This window comes from Pollachius pollachius (genome assembly GCF_949987615.1).
Source record: "Pollachius pollachius genome assembly, chromosome: 10".
Taxonomy (NCBI): domain Eukaryota; kingdom Metazoa; phylum Chordata; class Actinopteri; order Gadiformes; family Gadidae; genus Pollachius; species Pollachius pollachius.
Window position 1 is genome coordinate 6,076,319 of NC_136943.1, and position 24,015 is coordinate 6,100,333.

The following is a 24,015-nucleotide window of genomic DNA, read 5'->3' on the forward strand; positions in this document are numbered from 1 at the left end:
AGCCCCTTTGAGCCGCAGAGAAACGCTATGGGCGCCGGGGCTGATAAGCATCTAGCCAGCTGAAATGTCCATGAGCAAAGCCGTGGCTAAACCACTGCCGTCTCCCAGAGGAAACTGTGAGCAGCTCCCTGAAGAAACCTCACCGAGGGACGGCGCCTCCGACAAGGACCCCAGGAGTATCACAACTCATCATCATCGTTATTATCATTGAATGGGTTTTCCAGATAAAAATGTTATCTCCGGAGAAACCACGAGCGAGGAGGAGCCGGGGGCAGCCTCACCTTTTCATCCTTTGAAACCGGTGACTGCTCTCCCTTTTTACATCAACACTCTCAAGCGTACACACACACACACACACACGCACACACAAACACACACACACGTTGGATCAAGCAATTTGCAGGCTTTGTGTGCCAAGCTTTATCCCATGCTTATGTGTGTGTGTTCGGTCTGTGCATGTGTGTCTGTTTGTATGCATGTCTGTGTATGCAGTTCCTCCTGGTAAGAAAGCTGTGTACAAACATCCATGTGTTTGTATACAGTCCTCCCTGTTGTGTAAGTGGCTCTGACAGAGGGGGTGGGGGCGAGAACGAAAAGATCTCTAAACTATCCTTTTCTACGTTTTCTCAAGTTCATATTCTCAACTTGCAGTGGCAAGACTTAAGAAGGTGCAAAGGACTGAGCTGAATTTGTAGCAACAAATAAGTTAATGAAAGCAGAACGTTTAGAAATACCAGTTGACATTAATTGCTGCATTAATAGATCTCTCCGGTCTATTATAAAGTGTGTCAGAATGTTAATTACTGGATTCATCTGAGCCGCTCCATACGACTTACAGGCAAGCTCGTCAAAACACAGCATGACCGGTCAAAATATAGAAAAAAGAGACTGCGTATTTGCATGAAAGACTACTGACTTCTTCAGTTGAATCAGGTTTGTTAAATGGTTCATTTTTCAGACATCCTTGAATATGAAAAAGGTAATGGGACCACAGAGAAATATGCCCAACTCCAGTGGCTTATCATGCTCAAACAGATTAAAGGGTTTTCAGAGAGTGACAGAGAGGGGCTGATTGGCAGGTTAATGAGCCGATCACCAGTTTGACTTTTTCATTACGGGTAACAAGAGGAAATGTGGGCACATATATTATACAACCAGAACACAGATAACCACCTTTCAACAGATAGCTGAGGGTGACCGTCATGAGTCCAGCCACATTCACCTCTGTGAAATACATCACAAGCAGGAAGTCTATATATAAGGTAACTAAATTAGATCCAACACGACACCTTGATGAAGTTTCAAACAGGATCCCGCTTGATAGTTAATTCAGCCAAGACTGTATGTTTCCATTATTTTATGTTAAATACAGAGCCTGGTTTTTGAACTGCACTTTCCCAATATATATTCTATCATTGACCTTTTTTAATAAAACAGTCAAAGTATTTTCTTATAGTGGATTCTCGGCCTGCTAGCCTGAAGTGAAGCTTCCTCATTACAATATGCTATCCTTCTGCCCGATGTCTGTCAGGCAATTTGTGAAACTGGCCACAGATATAAGCAGAGGAACACAACCAAACAACGGAACATCAGCAATTCAAGTCCATTCTGTATGCAATAAGATGATAAAGACAATTGGTTTGATGCTTGCGTCTGATGGAATTCCCAGTGCTCCAAACCCCTTAAACACCCACGCTCTGCCTTATTAACCCTTCATGAAGCCACTGCTTTTAAACCCCTTTTTTGTTACTGCACTCAGAAGACACACCTGAAGGAGGCAATTATGATCAAATGAATAAGTTAACACAATATCAACCTCCAATTTGCTTGAATAATGCATACCTTTCATAATGGATTCACAGGGAAAATGTTCGCGTTTCATCTTTCCTCATTCTTCTCTTTTGTACGTAAAGCCACCACCTCAGAAAAACTCACAAAAAGCATATAATTAGAACAAATCCCTCTAGAATTTGGCAAGCTCACAACCCTAAAACAGGTGTTTCGAAAGATGGATGCTGGAGATAATCCACGTAGGCTAAAATATACGGTTCGTATCAGAGCCATTAAGCCATGGCGATCCGACAGGGAACAACGCTTCTCTTTCCCAATCAATCAATTTGAACAAAATACATAAAGAGGGCAAACACCAGCATGGCCGTGGTAAGAGAACCAGGGATTTGCGGGGGGAAATAAATAAGAATATCCCCATGACGAGACACAGGGAGAGGGTACCCTCTAGAACGCAGGGGAGCTCTGCCGACAGATCCTGATTAAGCTCCACAGCCCTGATATTTCCCCCACCGTTCCTATAGGGCACAGAAGACCGGGGGGGGGGGGGGGGGGCATTATATAGAACCTCTGAAGATAACCAGGGGCCACAGGCTGTGACGACCAGAATTGACAAAAAGCGATGGCACAGACCAGGGCCGCGACCGCGCACACGGCCCCTACAAAATTAAACCTCATCCTTCACCATTATGAAGAGATAATCCTCCCATCGCTTGGTTTTGCTAGAAAGGATACAGTCAGTGAGGAGCTGTCTTACTTTGAAGTGTTTTTGATGGATGCAAGCCCCTGGGGAGCGGGATTTTGGGTAACACGGCTACACTATCTAGTTGACCGTCAGTCAGTCTGTCTGCTTGTCCCGCCCGGTAACAGGGTGTCAGTTGAGCACTCAGTCTACACTACACAGCCCCAGCCCTGTTTGATACAAGTGAGACGCAGGCTCTACATGTCTAGTGGTGCCTGAAGGAGCTTTATGCACTCTAGGAGGGGAAAAGAGAGAGAAAAAAAAAGAAAGACAAAGAAAGTCAACTCAAGCCAGTATCTTTAATTGGTTTTCTTCTGCTTTCAAGTTGTCAATGTCACACAAACAAGAGAGTGGTGGTGAGGCACCATCAATTCTCCACGCCGGTTAGCGAAAATAACTCCAGTAATGACTCCAAGAGCTCATTATAGAACGGAAAGTAGTGGTAGAAAATACATTTGATGGTTTTGATCATTCGATAAAACAATCAACGGGCACAGAACAGTAACACACATTGTAGACAAACACGAGAGATGCTAGCGAAGAATTCTTCAAGTTTTCACCTTAAAAGGTTCATCCTCATATATTTTTCAACAACATTAAAAGAGTCTCAACAGCAAAGGAGCAGTTTTTTTTCACACCAAATGATTGAGGCGGAATCCATTGTCTCAAACTGACATTCCTCAGCACTTAGATTTGAGTGGGATAAGAGTTGTTTTGGATGTCAATGGAGAAGGGCAGCTATCCTCTCTCCAGTGGTACTGAGTACGGCAATCCTTATATTTCTCCTGGGGAAGCTAGGGTGGTTCCTCCGCTTCGTTAGCCTTTTACTTACATCTGGAGAGTCTGAACTAAAGGTTCCTAATCATATCAGAGGTCCACACCCGTCCACATATGGACTCACAGCACACTCTGGTCCACAGAGGCTGGCAGATGTCTGCGGTTGAAAGGAAACGGCAGGATATAGTGCTTTGGCTGCCAGCTAATTCCTTTTGCATTCCATTAGCCAGTCATAGACGCATAATTACTTCCTGATGCTAAGCGACTCAGTAAGCCTTTCGACGATGCCACAATAAGGCAATAAGGTGTCATTGAACTGGTTTTGTGGGCTGATTTGCCCTCATGCTTAGTGGGGATTTAATATGGTAAGCAGAAGGTAAAGACTTGAAACCCTGTTCGACCTTGAGGCCCATGTTACATGTGCTGTAACATGGGCCATTCTGGAAATCCTTTGTCCTTGTTCAAGTTTTCAACTGAAAACTGCTCATTACAGAATTTAGTTGCACGAGGGAAATTTATTTCTGTCGCACTGTGAGCTCAGATGACTCGGATACAGCAATGAAGTCTATATTAAGAAGATGGTCCGATACTGCATTGGCCTAGTCTGACAATGCCATATGTTGGATCTCACATCCTATTGCATATCAGATTCAGTGCTGTCCCTCCACATCCTGTGAAAAGGGTTTGAGAGAAAAGTTCAAGGACCAAGCTGTTGTCGTCTCACCCAGTGGCTAACAAAATCGTATCACCAGCCACTAATTACAGGCCAGGTATCTTATCAGTTATAGCCAATTAGAGCCCAGTGACCTAGTTGGGGGAAATGTCAACAGCTCAGTGAACTCCCCGTGGGTCTTGCTCTGGCATGCTGCATCCACACCGCCGAGTGTTTTGTCACACTGATGGGATATTGTGCCGAGATGTTTGCAGGAGATTCTCCAAAGAGTAAAATCTCCTTAACAGGCCTTCGGCATAATCAGAGACGCTAATTTATACAAAGACATTGAATCCTGCATAGAAGGCTATACATGAGGCTACATTGCCCAAACAGAACGTAACATTTTTTCAATACAATTTAAGGTAAAAAAATATAATTTGTTGATTGTCTATATCAAATTAGTGGTTTGACACTTTATGTATGCTTCATTGTGCATAGACTTGCCAAGACTTTAGAAAAATGTTTTGATTCATTTTACTATGGGAGGTTTGACAATTATGCACAAGACATCTGTTGTTTGCTGCATATGGAAAGCCTGTGAAAACCATCACTAAAGAGAAACACATTTTATTGTGGTAGTTCTTTGCATTGTTGACAGGCGATCACTTGTTTGAGGCAGCCGTTTAAGCACTGTGGAAGAGGATAAACGGGCACTGTTATTTTGGGACACATGGCGTGGCAAAAGAAATGAATACAATTGTATATATATATATATATATATATATATATATATATATATATATATATATATATTCTCCGAGATTTGGATAGACTAGCACAGTCCCCAAACAGAACGTGCCCATTTAAAATGTGTCTGTGAGGAACAGGCCAATTGCTTGGCCCCTTTTTCGGGATCTTTCTAGAGAACCGCTCATCCAAACAATTTCACACTCAACACTGAACCTCCTTTGCTCATCAGCAATACGTCTGGCGAGTGTGCAGTTGATCGGAAGGACGCTAGTGGAGAAAATCTAAGGAGAGCAAGACATTAGATACAGACGACCTCGATCGTGTTTTCTTAACTCCATATTGCCCCTTTTGTTTACATGCATGTTTCTTTACATAAAGGTCCTTTTACATTGAACAGGATTGTTTGGGATCCATTTTCTCCCAACGTGAATAAAATAATAAAATCATCAAGCTGAATGGGAGTGTACAAATATGAAGCTATTTCAATTTTTTCCTCATAGCAACATACATTATTAAGTTACCAATGTAATTTGGTAACTTTTGGAAGGCCCAAAAAAATGAAACTCTGGGATCATCCTCTTAACACAGTCTATTTCGGGGATAGGCCCGAGCTTAAGCTGGTCTGCACTGGTTACACAAGGTCGCGGGTTGGATGTCTTTTCAACTGCCGCAATTCTTATTGGAAATAGACACATACTAATATAATGTAAATAATGGATGTAAATACTTGATCCCATTTAGTTTGTCTGATCTTTCTGTTTTTCTCCCGATTTACGTGTTGTTTATTCATTATGTGCCTGATGTAACAGGGCCTCAACAATGAATTTCACCACTGTTTTAGCCAGTCTCGCTGCATGTGTCCTCTCTTCTTCTCCCAACAGTCGGAGTGGGAGAGAATGTGTTACTAAAGGCTAAGAGGTGTTTTAATAGGTGTTTTAACTGATAAATGGACAACTCCAGGGAAAACGTTAACATTTATGGCATCTTCAATCGCTGAATATTCCTAAGAACTAATAGTGAATTGCTCTTTGATAGGGTAAGCTTGCATGATTATTATATTAAATTAGTGGCATAAAATGATCTTCCAACAAAAGTAGTAATGGTGACAGTGCCTAGTTGTTGCAATTTGCATGTCTTGATTCTGGTTTGTTTCTGTTTCTGCCAACACCTGTCCTCCTTAACCTCCTTAAATGAAAAGGCTCCCTAGTACCACACGTTCTTCGACAGAAGCATTGTAAAGTGTGTATAAATGTCGATGACGACAGTAGATGACGATGACAAACTAATTTACACTGTAACTCGGAGAGACTGCCAAGAACATTTTAAAATGCTTCTGGCAGACTAAGTCACCCATCAACAGTCCTTCAGAGACCTGGCCTACAACCGTCAATAGATGGCAGTCAAAAGAGACTCACCGAGCATGAGATTCAACCAACGAGGTAAGAGGACACTCAACGGATCATTTCACATCAGTGAAGCTTTCACCGTGACCATCACTGCCGTTTTTCTAATAGCTCATCTTTCCTTTTAATGACGGAATGGTAGACCGGAGACCTGAAACATACCTGCAATAGCTGAGTACCAGACAGACTCCGTCAGATGGCTTGAGTAGGCAGAGGTCTGGCAGAAACTTGGATGGAGACGTAGGGTTTTAAAGTAAAACCAGAGTTCAAAAGAGCTAGGTCGCGAAAGCCGCTGAAAGTAAAGTTGTTTAAACCCAGGCTTCCCCCCCTCCGCGGCTTTCCCTGACAACTGGTTCAAACACCTTGTTCCAGCTCTGTGCCATTACGACAATACACTTTGCCACGTTATCACCCTAATGATTTGGTATGGTGATTCAAGATGAAACCCGTTTAAGCCCTCTTTGCAAAAACACCTGCAGGGGAAGTCGTCCAGGGGTTTGAAAAGCATGTTAAAAGGGCCTTTATCAAAGACACTGCTGCACTGGTATAAACATGATCATGTAAATAATGTAATGCCCCGAGGCCCCTTGATGTATATTGTTGATTCAACGTGAACTGACAACCTCAAAAAGATCAGTAACTGGTCACACAGCTTAACCGTTGCATCCGAGTGTCGGATAAATACAAAGACTGTCTTTCTGTCGACACTTATCTTTGCCTCCATAGGTGTATATTATCAGATCACACCAAGCCATAGCTTGCTATACTAGGCCCTTGTATGAAATATACTAGGCCCAAAAATGAATGAATTAAGTCTATTAGACAGAACAATGACAAATTACGATTGGTGAGATGCTGGACTTGCAGGAACTAAGATCCAGAGGTATGGCCATTTGTTGGTCAAAAAAGATGAATGCTTAATGTATAATTTCATTTTCCCTGTGCAGCCTTTTTTATTTAGTTTGTCCTGGTTACCGGTCAAGCAGAGGCAGCAGCTCAGGAGGGAAATGGAGAGGCACAGGAAGACAACTAGAATTGATTTTGTCTCTCCATCATGATCTCCAAACTGCTTAAAACACTTTCCTCTTTGGGGCGATTCTGAATGTTGGCACGCAATCGATGAACGCTCTCCAAGACTAGTAAGAATGATGCTTTGGGGAAAGTTTCTTCAAGCTCGATCCAACTACCCACCCATCTACGTAGGTCTGTAGGTTGAATAAGGGGCGCTCAGGCCTATGTGAAGACAATTCACTGAGGCTCCTCCGACCGCAGAGATATATGGGAGGCAAGCGGTCCAAGTTGGGCGCAAACCCCAATTAATCTTGGGCAGGCAATCTGTGAGTTAAGCCGTCCAGAAACAGTGTTCTCTAATGCAATGCAAAGGCAGTGGAACACTGCAGGCAACGGAGGGATTACAGGGGTCTTGAGGTCAGATATAAAACACCATAGATTACTTTGCGGGGGGCAGTCACTGTGGAATAAGCAAAAAGGTTTCACAGTCAACTTGAATCACAATTGGGTAAAGCGAAATTTCACCTTCCTGCTTCTGAAATAAATTATAAAAACACATCTTATAACCATGTTGATGAGTCAGTATTTCATGGAAATGACTTGTGTCAAAGTCTTGCCAACTGGTGAATCTATTAATTTTGGTAGGACAAACAATTTGGTTATAGCTAAATAAAGCCACCCTAAAACCAGAATAGATAAATCAGATGAGAACATGATTACAAATGTTCCCCCCTAAGTCGCATGCGTAATTTAATCGCTCTTTTTAGAAGGGTGCAAATAACATGCATCACACCTAAAAGCACCAAGTCAGCGACCATCTCAACCGTTTATTCCAATGTTCAACGTTCTGCCATCTGGAAACCGCACATCGAGTCGCTGCAGCACACGCCTCTGAAGCTGTGAAGGCTCCGTCTGCGTGGACAGCATCTCCAACGCCAAATCTAAACTCTGAAGAGCGCGGCGCGATCGATGGAAAGAAAGGCGTCGTAATGAATTCCTCGCTACTGCTCCCCATCTCCCAGCCATCACCTGTGTGTGTGTGTGTGTGTGTGTGTGTGTGTGTGTGCGTGTGTGCGCTCTCCTCTCACAGATAGAGCGGGGGCAGGGTGGGCGTCGGGGAGATGGCAGGAGGATGATGAGCAGGGGAGAGGGGCTGTGGGGGCGAGTAGCGCCTTGTTAAAGCACCGCGGTGACAGCCACAAGAGAGGCAGCTACTGGTGGACCCAGAGCTGGCTGCTGCTGCTGGAGGGAGGGAGGGAGCCGGGAGAGATGGCTAGTGGCAGCGAGGAATCGGAGGGAAGGTGGTAATGTATGAAGGATGAGGCCGAGAGGCAGTCTTTGATGTACGTGGGGGAGTGTGTAGCGCTGGGCTCAATCATCCGGACGACAACAGCCTCTCGTCGGAGTAAGTGATGACAGCCAGAGAGCCAGGATTAACTAGGAAGATACAATGCAACAATAAAAATCAGGAGGGGAGAAAAAAGTATATTCGTATTTTTCATTTTCTGCCCGTGGACACTTGATTGAAGGAGGCTATTTTTCAAGGAAACCTTAGCTAAAGTTGGTCTGTGTTAGAAAAAGCATTTAGACTGTCATTTTATCCCATGCGATGCCACCGGGACAGTGTGAATGTCACCATTAAAGTATCTTGGTGCATCCTCTGTTGGGATCGGATTGAGAAAGCTGTCCAAGAATAGGGGCTACCTCTTTACTGTTGCCAGTGGCTGTTGGAGCACAATATTTTCGGTTAAAAGCTGTAAAGTTATGTGAATCTTATTCGAAACACTGAATGTGGGTTGATCGCTGAATAAAAGCACCCATGCCTAGTAGCCAGGCCGTGGGTTGCAATGAGTGTGCTAACATCTAATCATCTTCTGCTTTGTGTTAAATGTCAAAAGTACCATGGGGCTAGGTTTGAACAGTGTGTGAACCTCATACTGCACGTTACGTTTATTTCTAAACATAAACCAACCCATGGTTTTAAATGCAGCTAATGAATGCCCCCATAAGGTTCTAGCCTGTGCCCATACGCAATAACCTGATTAAAAATCAATCAATGAGATTGATATGTACTCCGACGGCATTTAAAGAAGAAAACGAGGAAAGGTTTCGGTCGGCGCTGCGGGGAAGAAACAAATCATTTGGATTGAGTTCTCGGTGGACAGCCGTGTTCCTCCAGGCTGATGGATGAGGGCAGAAAATCATCTGAGAGCTAATTGTTTGTCTTCCCTCCGGTGTTTGGTGGCTGGCTAACTGGCGGGCAGCTGCAGAGACGGTGGATGGAGGCCGCGAGCAACAAAACAACACAGCCCCTCCTTCAGCTTTGATCAAGCAGAAAACAAACTGGGGATCAAGGAGCCAGAGTCGACCGGGGTCTCTCGGCTCATCCCCCGGCCCCCGGCCCGCGCCATTAGCGTTAGCCAGAGTCAGGGGAGCGAGTCGCCCTTGCCATCTCCATTATGCAGACCCCACTTGCTCGGAGGCAACACAGGACGGGGAAATGTTGCTCGGGGGGGGGGGGGGGGGCCTGAAGTGCCGAAGCCCGACCGTGGAGGGACGTGGAGGGAGAAAGTAAAGAATATACAAGTGGCCGCGGGCCCGAGACCGAGACGGTCCACTCTGATGTGACCGTGTGATGGACACTTCAGCTGTCCTGCAGGAAGGAAGGCGAGGCTTGGGGAGTGAAGGTTTCACTCTGCGAATAACAGATTGGAAGGAAATGTCTGAGGGATCTGGCCGCAGTTGAAATGTTTCTTCAGGCCACCGTTCCTAAGGGTACTTTTGTCTGACCGGACAGATGGGAAAGGTTGCTTTGACCGGAGTTTCTTGTCCCCCCACGGATGAAAGTCCCTCCTACTTTTTCAGGCAGAGAGTAGGGGACTTGAAACTATGAGTTTACTATGAGATCCAGATGCTCGCCGCTAACCTCCATCGTGTGGGGAAGGGTTACACAAGTGGCAGATAGAGCAGTCATATGTATTATTTATGGATCCATATTAATGTATGTATGTATGCATGCATATGTATTCCCTCCGCTACATCACATGAAGCCGTAAACAAGCGCTCAGCAATTTGGCCCACTAATCTGGCATTGCCGGAATAACTCCCTGGCACAGAGTAACACTGACTTACAGCACACCTAAACCCCCACATGCATTAACGCACATGGGAAATCAAGCATCCGAGGAGTCTGGTGAAGGCAAGCGACCGGTGAATTGGATTAAATGCTGCCCAGCACATTGATAAACGCTAGCTTTTATGCACGGTTTCATACATAACTAAGCACGGAACTACGCTATCTTCCTGTCCCTTTCATCTGACTCTCTAAGACACACACACACACACACACACACACACACACACACACATACACAGTAGGTGGTGCATGGTTCTGAAGCCAAGCTTCCCAAAGGAGAATTGAAAGCAAACCTCTTCATAACAGATTAATTTTTTACATTCAGCACCCACACGCTAATGCCCAAGCACACCCACGGAAAGTACTTTTCATTTCGCCTTATTAAATCAAATATCCAAATATGCCCAAAAAACATCCATCAAACCCAGACATCGCTAGACGTCATTAAAAATGCACCAAAGTGTACCTTGTCAATTGCACCTCGGCAAAATGCATTAGCAAATGCGTAGCTCTTGTGTAGCATTTGTTTACCTACTTTGCTCCCCATCTCCCCAGTCTCAATTCAAAGCCAGGCTGTCACTCCAAAGCCTCCCTTGTCAGATACAGTATACATACACATGTCGCCATCAAGCTTTACATCCCCCGCAGTCAGGGGAGTGCAACGCCCCGCCCTGTTTGAATAACTCAACACCACCACGGGGCCGACCGCGATGGGAGGCGGCTGGCACACAGACACGTCTTCCCCGTGAATTAACGGATGGATGGCGGAACGGATACGCTTTCCTGCCTGCGCACCCTTCGACAAAGTCACAAACGTTGATTAACTAAACAGATGCTCGAGATCCTGCATGAGTCATCATGCGGGAGCAGAGCGGACCAGCAACAATAGGCGAGGAATCCCAAGGGGTGGGCGAACGCATCATACACACAATTTGCAGAAGGCCATCTTTCTCCTCTGCGGCCCCATGTGGGTGTGCATGTCGAACGGAAAAAGCAAACCATCGCAGAACGCGGCGCTCCCACTTGCTTCAACCAGGCATCTGCATCTTATGTGTATGCAAAAGTTTTACTTGGGCAGTGACAGACGACGGGCAATAGCGCATTGATTGAAGCGTCAAAGTGGATTCATAAATAAACACGGTGCGTGGACCGGAGACAGCACACATCCCAGTCTGAGGACCCAGTCAGCCGTGATTTATACAGTCAGTGAGTGTCCTCACTTTACTGATACATCATGAAGTCAATACAACTCAGGGAGATAAGGAGACTGTTCTGTCAGACGGACCCATCGGGAAACGCGTTGGTTCATCGCCAGAAGCCTAAACAAACCGTAAGGAACATACGCCACACACCCACACGCAGACACACCGCCCCCCCAGAGGATAGCAGGCTGTCTGACAACCTGTCTTTTGAACATCAACAGATATACACCGAGGATCACATTGCTTCACTAACTTTACCTTCAAACATCCTGCAGCTGCAGCGAGAGGTCCCATATGTCAGCCGCCTCCCCATGCTTATGCTAGTAGCCCAGCTCATTATTTTGCAGTGAGAGAATGCCTGTGTGTGTGTGTCATGAGACAATATCCATGGATTTCAACACCCGTGTGTTCCAGAGACATATGGTCTGAAAAAAACATTATAGTCAGCGATCGCTATAACAAGCGCGAGCATGTAGGCCTTTAATCCAGATATAAACTGTAGCAGATACAAGCTAATAGTAATGCTTTGCCCTGGTTAGCATGAACCCGCCTAAACAGCGAGGGGAACCAATACCACTTGGTGCCGTTGCCGTGCATGAGATTCAATGGGGAAGAAAGAAAAAAGCGGTTCATAGTGAACACAATAGAAGTAGTCAAGACAAGATGGGAAACCGCTATTTAAAAAAATGTAGATCAACTTTGCACACAATTTCATAAACATTATTTGTTTTGTCAGCCTGACACCTTTGAAACCCATTCAGCCAAGGCCAGTCTATTACAAAAGGGTGTTATTTTTCCTTATGTTTACATAAACATAATGCATGAACTGTGTTATGAGGTCTACAACACATTGTACGCAATAATTTCTGATAATGTAAATATTAGGGGGAGCACGTATTACAGGTTTTCGTCTGAACAACAGAACCTACCTTACCATATCAGATATACGATATCAGATATAATTCAAAACCACATCAATACATAGCAGAACAGGCTACGACTTCAAAAAGCTTTGAAGGATTTCCAGCAATGTTCTAGTGCACAATGAACGAGTGCATCTAGGAGGGCAAATGCACGGTGCGTATAACAATAAATTGTTGGTGTGAAAAAGGAGGCAGGCAGAGTCAGGCAAGAAGAGAGACAAAATGAAAACCGTGGCAGAGCCATTGAAATCTGTATTCATAAAAGGGGGAAAAAGCCCCCCAGATAGACCCCCCTGGCGTTTTACCTCCTCATTCTGCTCACCCCCTGCAGCTCAAAGCGGCAGAGATAGAGGAGCAGGATCCAACTCGGCAGTAGAAACTGATAACAAAAAGAATTACTAAACTAAAATCCTGAATAAAGAACGGAAAACTAATACAGAATTCCCTGTGGCCCGGGGGCCTTGTTTATAATGCAGACACACACACACACACACACACACACACACACACACACACACACACACACACACACACACACACACACACACACACACACACAGTAAGGGCGGTAGAAAGTGATAAGACACCAAGTAAATAAGATAAGCCCATTATTTATCTAACTCTATATGATCCAAAATTGCAAGGCAATGAAATATTCATTGCCTCCATACCCCCAAAACAACAACAGAGAGGCCACACCCACAGCAGACAGCTACATTCATGGCCATAAATACGCTGCTAAAACAGGAGAAAGACTCATGCATTGCTCAAGGGACACGGCAGGGTCCATCTCTTTCCAGGTGTTGCGAGTTCTGGAAAATGCTGGGGAACTAGAAACAACAGCCTTTCCTGCTGGGCTGGAATGTTGAGTTGGCTGGAAGAGGTGATGATATACCTCCCCCACACCGCACACAAATCCATTTTAAACTAACTTGGAACACTAAGTTTGGCCTTTCGCGATAAACTTTTAATTATAGCGATTTAAATTTTAGATTTAAGATTCACGCTTGGACGACTGAAGAAATAATTGTTTGACTCCAGGTGTGATTTGGTTTTGTGCGGTGCATGTGTGCGTGTTTGTGTGTGTTTGTGTTTGTGCATGCACGGCTACATGTGTAATGGGTTAGCAGGGAGCATTGCGGCGCGTTATGAGATGAATCTATCTCATTAGGGTTACACTAACGAGGCTAAATCCGCGCGGCTGTTCATGATTTGGTGCTCCATCAAGTGTCCTCCTCCGAGGCACTGGCAGGAGTGAGCCAGAGCCTGGTGAGGCACACTGGCAACCTGCAGACAGCACCACCGATCCCAGCCTGGAAAACCGGCGGAGCTACAGGTCCCCAGATGTTCTGGGTTGGGCTTTGGACTGGGATGCTGGGACTTGAGGGCATGGCTGCAACTGGCAGACTCCCGCAGCTGAGCAGAGGGAGAGCCACAGCAGGTCAGTGGTCCTTAATCCTACACTCAGATTTTCCAATACTGGAAAATACTTCATGAGGGTATTGTACACCGCTTGTGCAAGCCTAGGATTGGCTTGCCTTGCTTTGCTTGCCTCTGCCGTGCAGTACATAGGCTCTTTGTGTTGATAGGGCTTCATTATGATTCGCCGAAGCGCACGCACCAAGTGACTGGAAGGCAGATATCACATTGGGTGCAACCACTTTAAAGAGACTGGTTGATGCCAGTATAAAGTCAACGCTCACACATCACACTCACAGCAGGACTAACCCAGAAACTACACCGATAGTTGAAGTTATGCAAATTACATATTTAGATTGCAGTAATGTCAACTCTCCCACAGCACTCTTGATATAGTGTTACATTTCAATACATGCAAGGTATTTATACACAGTGCGGAAATAAAATATATATTCGTCATCAAGTCACATCAAATTTGAATCTCGCGGCAATATCAAAGGTCTGGTGTCATAAAGCCTTTGACAACATCATGCATAACGCTGATGTCATCTTGATTTCCACATATTTAATTAAAAATGAGCAGGCTGGACCTGACCACTAGACCTAATGGGACAAAGTTGATATAGTATATCATATATATTCATATATTCAAATGATTCGATTGGAATAAAACTGTTACTTTAAATAAGTGAAGAACCCTGCCCATTACAAAATCCTCAATCACCAATTCAATCACCGTGCGCTCATTTGTTCAATATGTTTGTCGAACCACTGGACTTTCCATTAATTCTGTACATTCATAATTTCGAACTCATGCAAATTGGTAAATAACGGTTCAATTTTCCAGCTTTCAGCTCAAGTGATGTATCTGTATGTGACATTGCATCAATCCATACATCTCAACAACATGAATTATGCAATAACATTCACGATTAGTTCCAAGTGGGATTCCATGCAAGATCCACGTATATAAATTAAGTATCGAGTTAGGGAAATTGCAGAGTGGACTACTGCTTAATTAACACCAATTCTACCATCACACTGCAAACAGAGTCAGCAACAACACCCCTATCTAAATGGCCATGTTACTTCTCCTCCTCATAATGAAATTAATTGGACAGTCCTTCTTCAGTTTGACATGTAATTAAAAGCCACAACCACACTGATTAAAACTTAGTCCTCACATAACACACTCTCTCACACAGACACGCACACCTTTCTAAACACGTCAGAGTGCCCGGCTGGTGATTGTGATTTACACACAGACCAACACCCCCACCCCAACACCCCCCCCCCCCCCCCCGACAAACACACACACACAAACACACACACACACACACGGCTGAGAGCAGCTGCCTGACCTAAAAATAAAAAAAAAAAGCCTTAACCAAGCTTAATTTATAAAACCACCGATCTGATGTCATATATTTATGACATCAGGGCGGAGAGCATCAATCCAAGAAGAGCAAAGAACAGGGCCATTCTATGACTCTTACTACTATGACTACTTTAACTACTGTACGCCTCATCTCTGCCACACGTTTTGCCGTTGCCGATGTGGCAACGGGGCCAGGCTCGCACGGTTAAGCCTCAGCACTGTTGCGTACCACAGCGACCACGGGACAGCGGCCTGTGTGAAGCCTGCAGGAGGGGGGCGTAGGTACCGTACCTTGGGGCAGGCTGACCCGCTTCCTCTTCTTGCTGTTCTCCGCTCCGTTCTCCAGGGGAGGGACACAGTCCGTCACCAGCGGAGCCCCGGCGCCACCGCCGAACTGGAGGGGCTCGTTGTTGCTGGATGGGTCAAAGGTCAGCGCGTTGAGGCCTGACGGAGAGAGAAAAGGGCGATGAGACATTACAGATTGGGTTTTGGTGGGTCACGACCCGGTGAGTGGTGCACAGTAGGAGACAGAGTCGGGTTGCAGGATGCGTGCATTCCTGCGTTATCCGTTTCATTGGATCATTGGTGTGTTCAGAGACTGAAAAGGGGAACAATGGATTGATTGGCAAAAAACTTAAATAGTTTTGCTTGTGCAACACCAAACGTCTACAATCCTTTGGGACCCCTGCGTAAGAGGACACACAGAAGGGAAATGCGAAGGTCGGAAAACAGAAAGCAGACCAGTGACTGTGGAGATTGGAGAGCCATCTCACCCCTAGTCTGTCCCTGGTTTGTAACTTTAAACAGAGCCTCACAGCCCGTTATTTTCTCGTCTCTCCCTGCATATCCATGGACGTTCGCATAGCCTGTGCATACTGCAATTGTGTAAAGACTTGTTATGCCTCCTCTTTCCATGCAAGGCCAGAGCAAAGTACTCTCCGTTCCAGAGAAACATCCCAAGGTTGGAAAGAAAAAAACGCTGGATGTTTGTATTCAACAGCAACCCCGAAAATGCTATCCTCGAAATGACTAGCCACCAACAAAAGGTGAAGGCAGGATGGTTCGAGAGAGGTAGAGTGGGGGATATTACGTAAAATCTATTTAGCTGATGCTTTTGTGCACAGCTACTCCAAATAAGTGAAGATGTGGTCAAAAAAGAGACGATTCAAAATCATTTAATTTAATAATGTATTCAGGTATGGGTAGTTATGATCCAGTGGTTTCATCTGAATGCAGTTCTGTGCAGAGATGGGCAAAGAAAGGGCAAAAGAATAGGATGCGCACAATAACGCAGCAGTAACTGGAAAAACAACAGGGTTAAGGAGCACACATGAATGTAAGACGCATTCAGTTAAAGTGACAGAATTCTTCTTTACACAATACCACACCAGATGGTATTTACCAATGCATCCATGGAGACAGTATGTTCCTCTGAGCCCTGATAGGCAGACAGACTCAAAACATTGCAATACGTGACATCACATATTAATAATTAAAACCACCATAATTGGGATCTTGAATTTCTCAGGAAATAATGTTTTGATGTGATTCCTGTCAAACTATCAAATATGCTCCTAAACGCTAATAAACTCTCACCAAAAGTTTCTTATTGACAGCATTCGTAACAGGGTTGCCCAAAGTGAGACAGAATTCATGAAAAATGCATGCTACTTGTTTTGGGCCTGGGTGTGTTGTCTCCATGAGAAACCAGATCTGAAGCCTTCCCAGACCCAAGACTTTCCATCAATAAGTAATACATTCAGGGAAGTCACCCTTTCCCAAGAAGTCTTACTTTTGATGAACACCATGGTTCACATATAATCATTTACTATGTGTTTATTTGAGGGATATCCCTTTATTTACGCACAATCCAATTCTTAGCCAATACCCCGGTTAGCTGCCAGATTGTAATTAAATACACTGGGTAGTAGAATATTGTTGTGAGCTGCACGGATATTAGTGCATTTATTCATTTCTACGTATTTCCGTCCAAATTCAACATAGTCACTACGATTTAAGAGAAACTCATTTTTTTATAGATACAAAGGAAATAAGGACAGTTATTTTCCATTGCAGATGTTGGGCGTCGACTCTGGTTCTTTCCGTACCAAAGTCTACCCGGTCCCATATTTTATTCATGATAATTTTCTCCGATATAAAAAAAACATCACAAGGCTCCCTATTACACAATCTCTTGTGTGCCAAGGTAAACAGAAAAATTGCATAAACAATTGTATTCCTATGAAACCCACATTCCCATTTCCATGAAAATGTGATTTTTACCCATTCAGCATCAATCATAAAGGGTGATTTTTCCATGTACAGGAATAGACTATACAAAACAAATGTCTCTAAAGAGGGGTACGTTCACAGTAGAGCCCTGGCATAGGCCGTGTCTAAACCCTGAGGCCGGGCCTTATCTGGGGAAATAAAGGCTGAGCATTTCGCCTGGATGTGGCTGATCCATTCGGGATAGGTTCAGACAGCACGTTTTTCTGCACGGTCAGTCTCACTCGATGTTGGGTTAGGGCTCATACACACACGCAAGCACACACTTTCCCGGGGACATCGTCGGACCACTTTCTTTCCATACGACAACAATTCTCACCCCAACCAAAATCACATCTATTCCCGCGGTGCTCGCCTTCAACTGTCCCAGAGTAAAATACTGAACAAGCAGTACAAATACAGGGCAGCATGAGGAGCCACTCATGGGCCATAGGTAACACATGCCCGGCTATTTCACACAGTCATCAGCGCCCTCCTCCTGGTGCAGTAAACCTCTTGTTTAGTACACTTCCCATATTCGCCCGTTTTCCTATCCCCCTCCGTTGCATGAGTGTTTCAGTTTATGTACACTGTGTAATGGAGTGTGTTCAGAGTCAATGCTGGGTCATTGCCCTCCTATCTGCTCCTGGTGCGTCGGCAGCCTGACTGACGATGTGTTTGGGTTGCGAGTTCAACAGCTGGCGGCAGGGAGGGAGATTGTCAGCGGGTGTCGATATGGGATGGGAGTGAAGGAACCAGGAGGGCTGGTTGGAATCAGGAGGAAGACAGGGAGGGGAGGGTAAACAGAGCAGGAAAAACGCTGAACTCGACACATTAGGCTAAGGAGCTGCGGCTCAGAGTAAGTGGCGTGCTCTGAAGGAAACAGGCATACACTTACGTATATGCCATCCTGTGAAGGATACATTAACAAGAACGCCCCATTGATGGCATAGCGAGGCGAGAAGCAATGAGAATATCAGCAAAGGTCTCATCAGATTTGCTGGGTCATTACATTGCCATCCAGCCGCATTGGACACAAAAACCCCTTGAATCAATGAATCAATAGTACACAGTGCATTGAAGATTGCTGGGCTAATGTGCGGTGAATATGATACCAAACACTACCGGTAACAAATGTCAATACAGACAGATGCCCAACTATCATGCTGTGAAGCTTGTGGCAGAAGGACAAAGTAGCACTCTAAAGTGCATGATTGGATTTATGGTGATTTAAATACTCATGTACGAGCTCTGACAACAAATGGAGAGGCTGCTGCTGGAAATAAACACATGTCCAAGATATGCAGACACATGTTCCCCGCATGCTAATACTATGCTCTCATGAACGTTTCCTGTAATGACACAAAAGATTTGTAATCAAAAAACTTAGGTAGGGGTTTGCTGACATTAGAATAATAATCCTTTACTCATGTGTAAGTAATCTATAGATGCTGCATTAAGTCAGTACAGTACAGTATCCATCAACCGTTTATACATCTATAAATGATGCATAAACTGCATGCATGTAGGTTAACACACACAATACAACACAATCCAATGACAGACTGGAGCGAGAACGAAAACGCCACGAGAGAAAACCAGGGTCCCTTCCGGAGGGAGTAGAAATAAATCAGATAACCGTGCAAAAGTTAAACAAACTAAATGTGGCCTGACCTCAATCCAACATATTGACAGGGACTACACCCATTGCTGAGGCAGTGCCAGAGGTTTCTGCTCCACGGTGTATAGCAAGGCCCTGAGTTGTTGAAGCCAGCCGCCCGGCATCGGGGTGATGATGGCTGGGGAGGTTTGTCATTAATCAAGTACCGGAGGCAATGAGGGGAGTGGAGGGGGGAAGGGGAGGGGGGGGCTGGGACTTATTCAAAGTCAAAAGGGAAGGTCATGGTCTACCTTAAGACACCGCAGAATGGACCAGGCAGCGCTTTATTCATTGAGCGGGCAGACAGGTATAGTGACAAGCAGGTGGGTCTGTCGTCCTCCTTTTAATTGCATTTCCATTAACGTCTGTAGTCACATTTGATGAATTTATATGCTAAGCATGGCAGGAGTGATTAAAAGGAATAAGTAGGAAGTAGATACCGAGATAGGTTTCTCGCCAAGGCTTCTTTGAATCCACCACTGTAATTAAACATTGACTTACAGATTGTGGTAAGTGCCCTTGTTAACGCTATTAGAGCATGGCTTTGTTTCAACATTGCACGAGGGCCTGTTTTTGCTTGTGATATTTATACATGGTCCATTTCTGTAACATAACATAATTAGATTAATTATTATTATTAGACTTATACTGCTAGTGCTAATTAGGTTAATAATCTAAAAGCTAGCCAGAATAGTTCTAATGGTTGCAATAAATCCGGAGGAGGTGTTACAACTATTTGCCAATATGATTCTGTTTTTAGCAATTCTACTACAAGACACAAGCTTACAACAGCGTTGAAGTAGTATATTGCAACCATCAACTATCCCGCAGAAGGATACGGCCAAAATGCTGACAGCATCGAGTAGCTGTCAAACGAGGATGTTCCATAGACAGATTCATCAATTGTATTTAGTTATTTAGACAGTAAAACTATAGGTCATCGCTTACAAGTAAGATAGCGATCATGATACAAAATAATAATAAGTGTTCTCTATAGAGCCAGTTGTCCATTCTGCTCTACTGTGGCGGCATGCCAGGCTCCGGGAGGAGTACCCCTCCCTATGTAGATATAAAAGGGCTCATTCTGAGGCTTATGATACTTATCAATATTATAATCCATTTCTGTCAAGTCCGTTCCGCTTCATGCCCTTCAATTCTAGACACTGCACATTTACATGGTGCACAAGTCATCAATAAAGTGTCCATCAGTAAAGTCATTAGATTGAACATAACATAAGGTTGTTCATTATTATTTTAATATATTGATTTTCATAAATATTCACTGTACACATCTGAATTTGTATCATAAAATGAACCAAAAATAAAATAAGTATATAAGAAGAAACTAGGGAAAGTGAAAAAGACGAACCGCATAAACTAATAGTCCTTGACGCAAACAATTAATGTCCGCTAGTTCTGAAACGCCAACTGAGATTTCTGCCAGCAAAAAAAACATATTCAAATCCTACGCTGCAGTAAATTGCTAAGAGAAACCAAATGGATAGAAATAAGACCAGTTAAAATGAAATTGCTCTATGCAGATTCATGTTACCACCCCATCTGGCCAACAGTCAGAACCCACACAATAATGCGATTGCATCCACAATGAGACACATTCATATTAAAATAACAGGAGCAATTACATTTTTAGAGGTCATGATCTGGCAGTTGGTCTCCGTGGAACCAACACTGTTTAATGAAAACATTTATTCACAATAATCTATTTAAATGTGGCAGAGGGATCAGGAAGTCCCAATACTGTTGTCCAATTAGAAATGATAAAACCATGGGGTTCACCAGTTATCCATTTTGTGCTGAAAAAATACCAAGATTTTAGTGCACAGTCACAGTTTGTTTCATTCCAACCCAGTCTATACCCCGGGAAGCCTGAACCAACTGACAGCAGAAATGTTGGTGAATATAAGACATGATAAGAAAGCATTCGCTAGTGAAAGATTTGTTCAAAAAGTTATGAAATTCTTTCGACTAAATAAACTCTTAAGCCTCCAGGGCACATGGGTTGCTCAGTTTACTCAGGAGTCAGCAACTTCCTGTCCAGTGAACCGTTGTTTGTCATCTAATGGTGAGCGAAAAACAAGGCAGAGAAGTGCAAAAAAGGAGACAAGGAGTGCATGTTTAGCTACAGATCCATCAATGATGTCAAGAGTCACATTCCAATTGTCACTTGGAGGCATAGCGTATTCCGACCACTCAACGAATTTAAGATCAATAAATAGTTTTCGGCTTGGCCGAACATCAGGTCAAAGGCGGGGTGAATGCTTAAAATACATTGAAATCTGTCTTGGCTGGTGACAGTTGACATGTCAAGTGGAATTATTTAAAAATGACCTCTCTTGACACCTGACAAGGGACCAATGATTCACAGATCCACCATGGAGGTGGTGGCTGGATGGTTCGGCCAGATAAGACAACATCTCTTTTCATAGCCAGGAGCAAAACGAATAACGTCAGGCCTCATCTGCATCATGCGCGCTATAAAAGGTAAGGAAATAGCAGATGAACACACCAGTAGTCATCGTACTTATATGGCTTAGTGGTGGAAGGGGAAATGTGCCAGGCAGCTGAGGAATTTCCTTGATGCTTATTATCCCTGCGTGGCTCTCCCTGTGTATTTATAAGTACGAGTGGAGGGGAGTGACCCCCCCCCCCAGGGCTCCCCTGAAAATGCAGCGTCACCATCGCTGTCATATGCTCCACGCGGCACGTCACAAACTGTTTATTTCTACATTCAAAACCGTTCATGTTCAAATGGTGATGACATCCTTCATGAGTGAAGGGGTTGTGTCTAACCTTCGCCATCGAGAAATGAAGTCTGGTGATGTTCTCAGTTTGGACGGAGCTAGGCGATGACTAGGCGAACTACGTGCCTTGGCTCTGCAGCGTCTGCCGTTGTTGATTGTGGCAGCATTTCACAACCAAATTAAGGGTTCGACAGTAAGTAGTTAAAATGACTTGCAGTGGCTGTAACTTTTGGGAAAATTGTATTGCCTAATTAGTCTGGCACAAGGCCTCGACTTTATTTCACAAAGAGTGGCTGGGACTCCTTGGATTGTATCGTTGTCAGATATGTGGACTTTTTTCGAGGGGATTTTGTTATGCATAGCACATTCTCTTTCACAGCCTTCATTCCCCACATGAGGTCGGCCACGTCTCATGTAATGCTCCTTTATTTCTGAAAATGCTCTACATGTTTAACTTTCCTGCTCACACACTTGTGTGATCCTGCCCTTTACAAATAAATCTACTTGAAGATGAAAATGCTGCTTCTGCCCAGACCCACTGGAGACGGTTAAGGTACACAGTTTAGTGTGTGGCAGATGGATTGATGACTGAAAGTTATTTTAAAAATGGCAACATGATATATGATGGAATATCTCATACGTGATATGAAGTATGAATTAAGTTTGTTAATGTTACCCTGACTAAGGACAGATCTTACAACAGATAGGAGTAAAAACATATTTCCAACTAAATCGTATAAACTTTCCCAAGTTTCACATTTGGTCAGAATTAGTCTATTTCACCACAAACAGCCATCATTATGATTAGCCTTTTTTTTTGCAATAATATAAATGTCAGACACCAATCAAAGTTTGTATCATAAATAGGAAAGGTCAAATATTTTACACCAAATGCTCAAACTGCAAGAGCTTGGGTAAAGGTTAATCAATTCTCTGTTAAAAATGTATGCCGGAAAGAATAGTCCCCTTTAAGAATGGCTTATACCTACAAATGATCCTGCTTTGCAAATCATACCAATTTGGCCTATCAATCATCGAGGGCAAATTCAAACATGAAAACACAGAGGGTGTCCAACACAGTTGGAGTTTCACAGCTTGATGTCCACTATTGTTTCAGTAGGTTTGGGTGTTCTTTGTAAAAGTCCCCCGAATCCTACTTGAAAGCTAGATTCCACAGCTCTAGTGGAGATTCAATACACACTGGTTTACTTGTAGGTTGGCTGGTAACAGAGTGCTCTCTCAGCCCAGAAACATGTCACATCTGTATTCACTACATCAGCAACACGAGGAGAATCTCCCCACCCCCTTGTCATTCCTCAGGCCTCGAGGGATTCGCTGAAGGTTAATTTATTTAAATCTCCTATTCCACTCATCTCCATGCCAATAAACGCTACAAATGAATCCTTGGTTTGGTGTCTAATCTTCTCTCCACTGTCAAAAGCACATATCCTGTGTGTGCGTGCGCGCGTGCGTGCGTGTGTGTGTTTAGAGTGGTTGATAAGGTCATGTTGGCCTTGTGCAGCACTTGCAGTGGGAGCACAGTAGTGCACCTAAACGGGCAGTGCCCTTTAACCACAGCATGGCGCCATGGTTGACAGCCTTTGATCTTTCTATGATGGGTGAAGAGGAGGTCAAAAGGTGGAAAACCCTCACATGCACTTCAGTCCAGGATTTCACATGGAATCCAAGGTCCTGTCAAATCTATGCTGTGGCACCGAAACACTTTGCCATCGCTGCACTGTTTCCAAACAAACCACGATGTGCCTGTCCATCTCTAAGAGAAAGGCACACAAAAAGTCAATTCAGGCCTTCTCTGTGTATTCCAAGTGCTCGTGTCTGATCAGGGGACGGTGCTTGAATGCATCCACTTCTAAGAATGCTTTTTGGCCCAAATAAACAGCCCCAACCTACTTAGCAGTGAATTGTTGTGGCAGGATATCTGTCGACCGAATGCCGTTCACATTGAGCTAACAGAGGGTGCAGTGACACATAGTGTTCTGACATTGACAGCATTTCAAAAGGATAGGTCGGGAAAGTGGGTGATCGGATCAAGAACTTCCTGATTGATTGAAATGGGACAGCGTTAACTATCTTTTTAAACATTTCTATGCGTATCTATTTCAGGACACACATATACGATA

General features: G+C 44.1%; 1 protein-coding gene across 1 annotated transcript in view; it reads right to left on the reverse strand.

The window, feature by feature from the left end:
• Positions 1-24,015, reverse strand: part of enox2 (ecto-NOX disulfide-thiol exchanger 2) — a 120,549-nt gene that overhangs the window by 51,290 nt on the left and 45,244 nt on the right. The window contains exon 3 of the mRNA XM_079744546.1: positions 15,476-15,628. Within this exon, the coding sequence (XP_079600672.1) occupies positions 15,476-15,628 (153 nt within the window). The remainder of the gene's footprint in view (positions 1-15,475; positions 15,629-24,015) is intronic.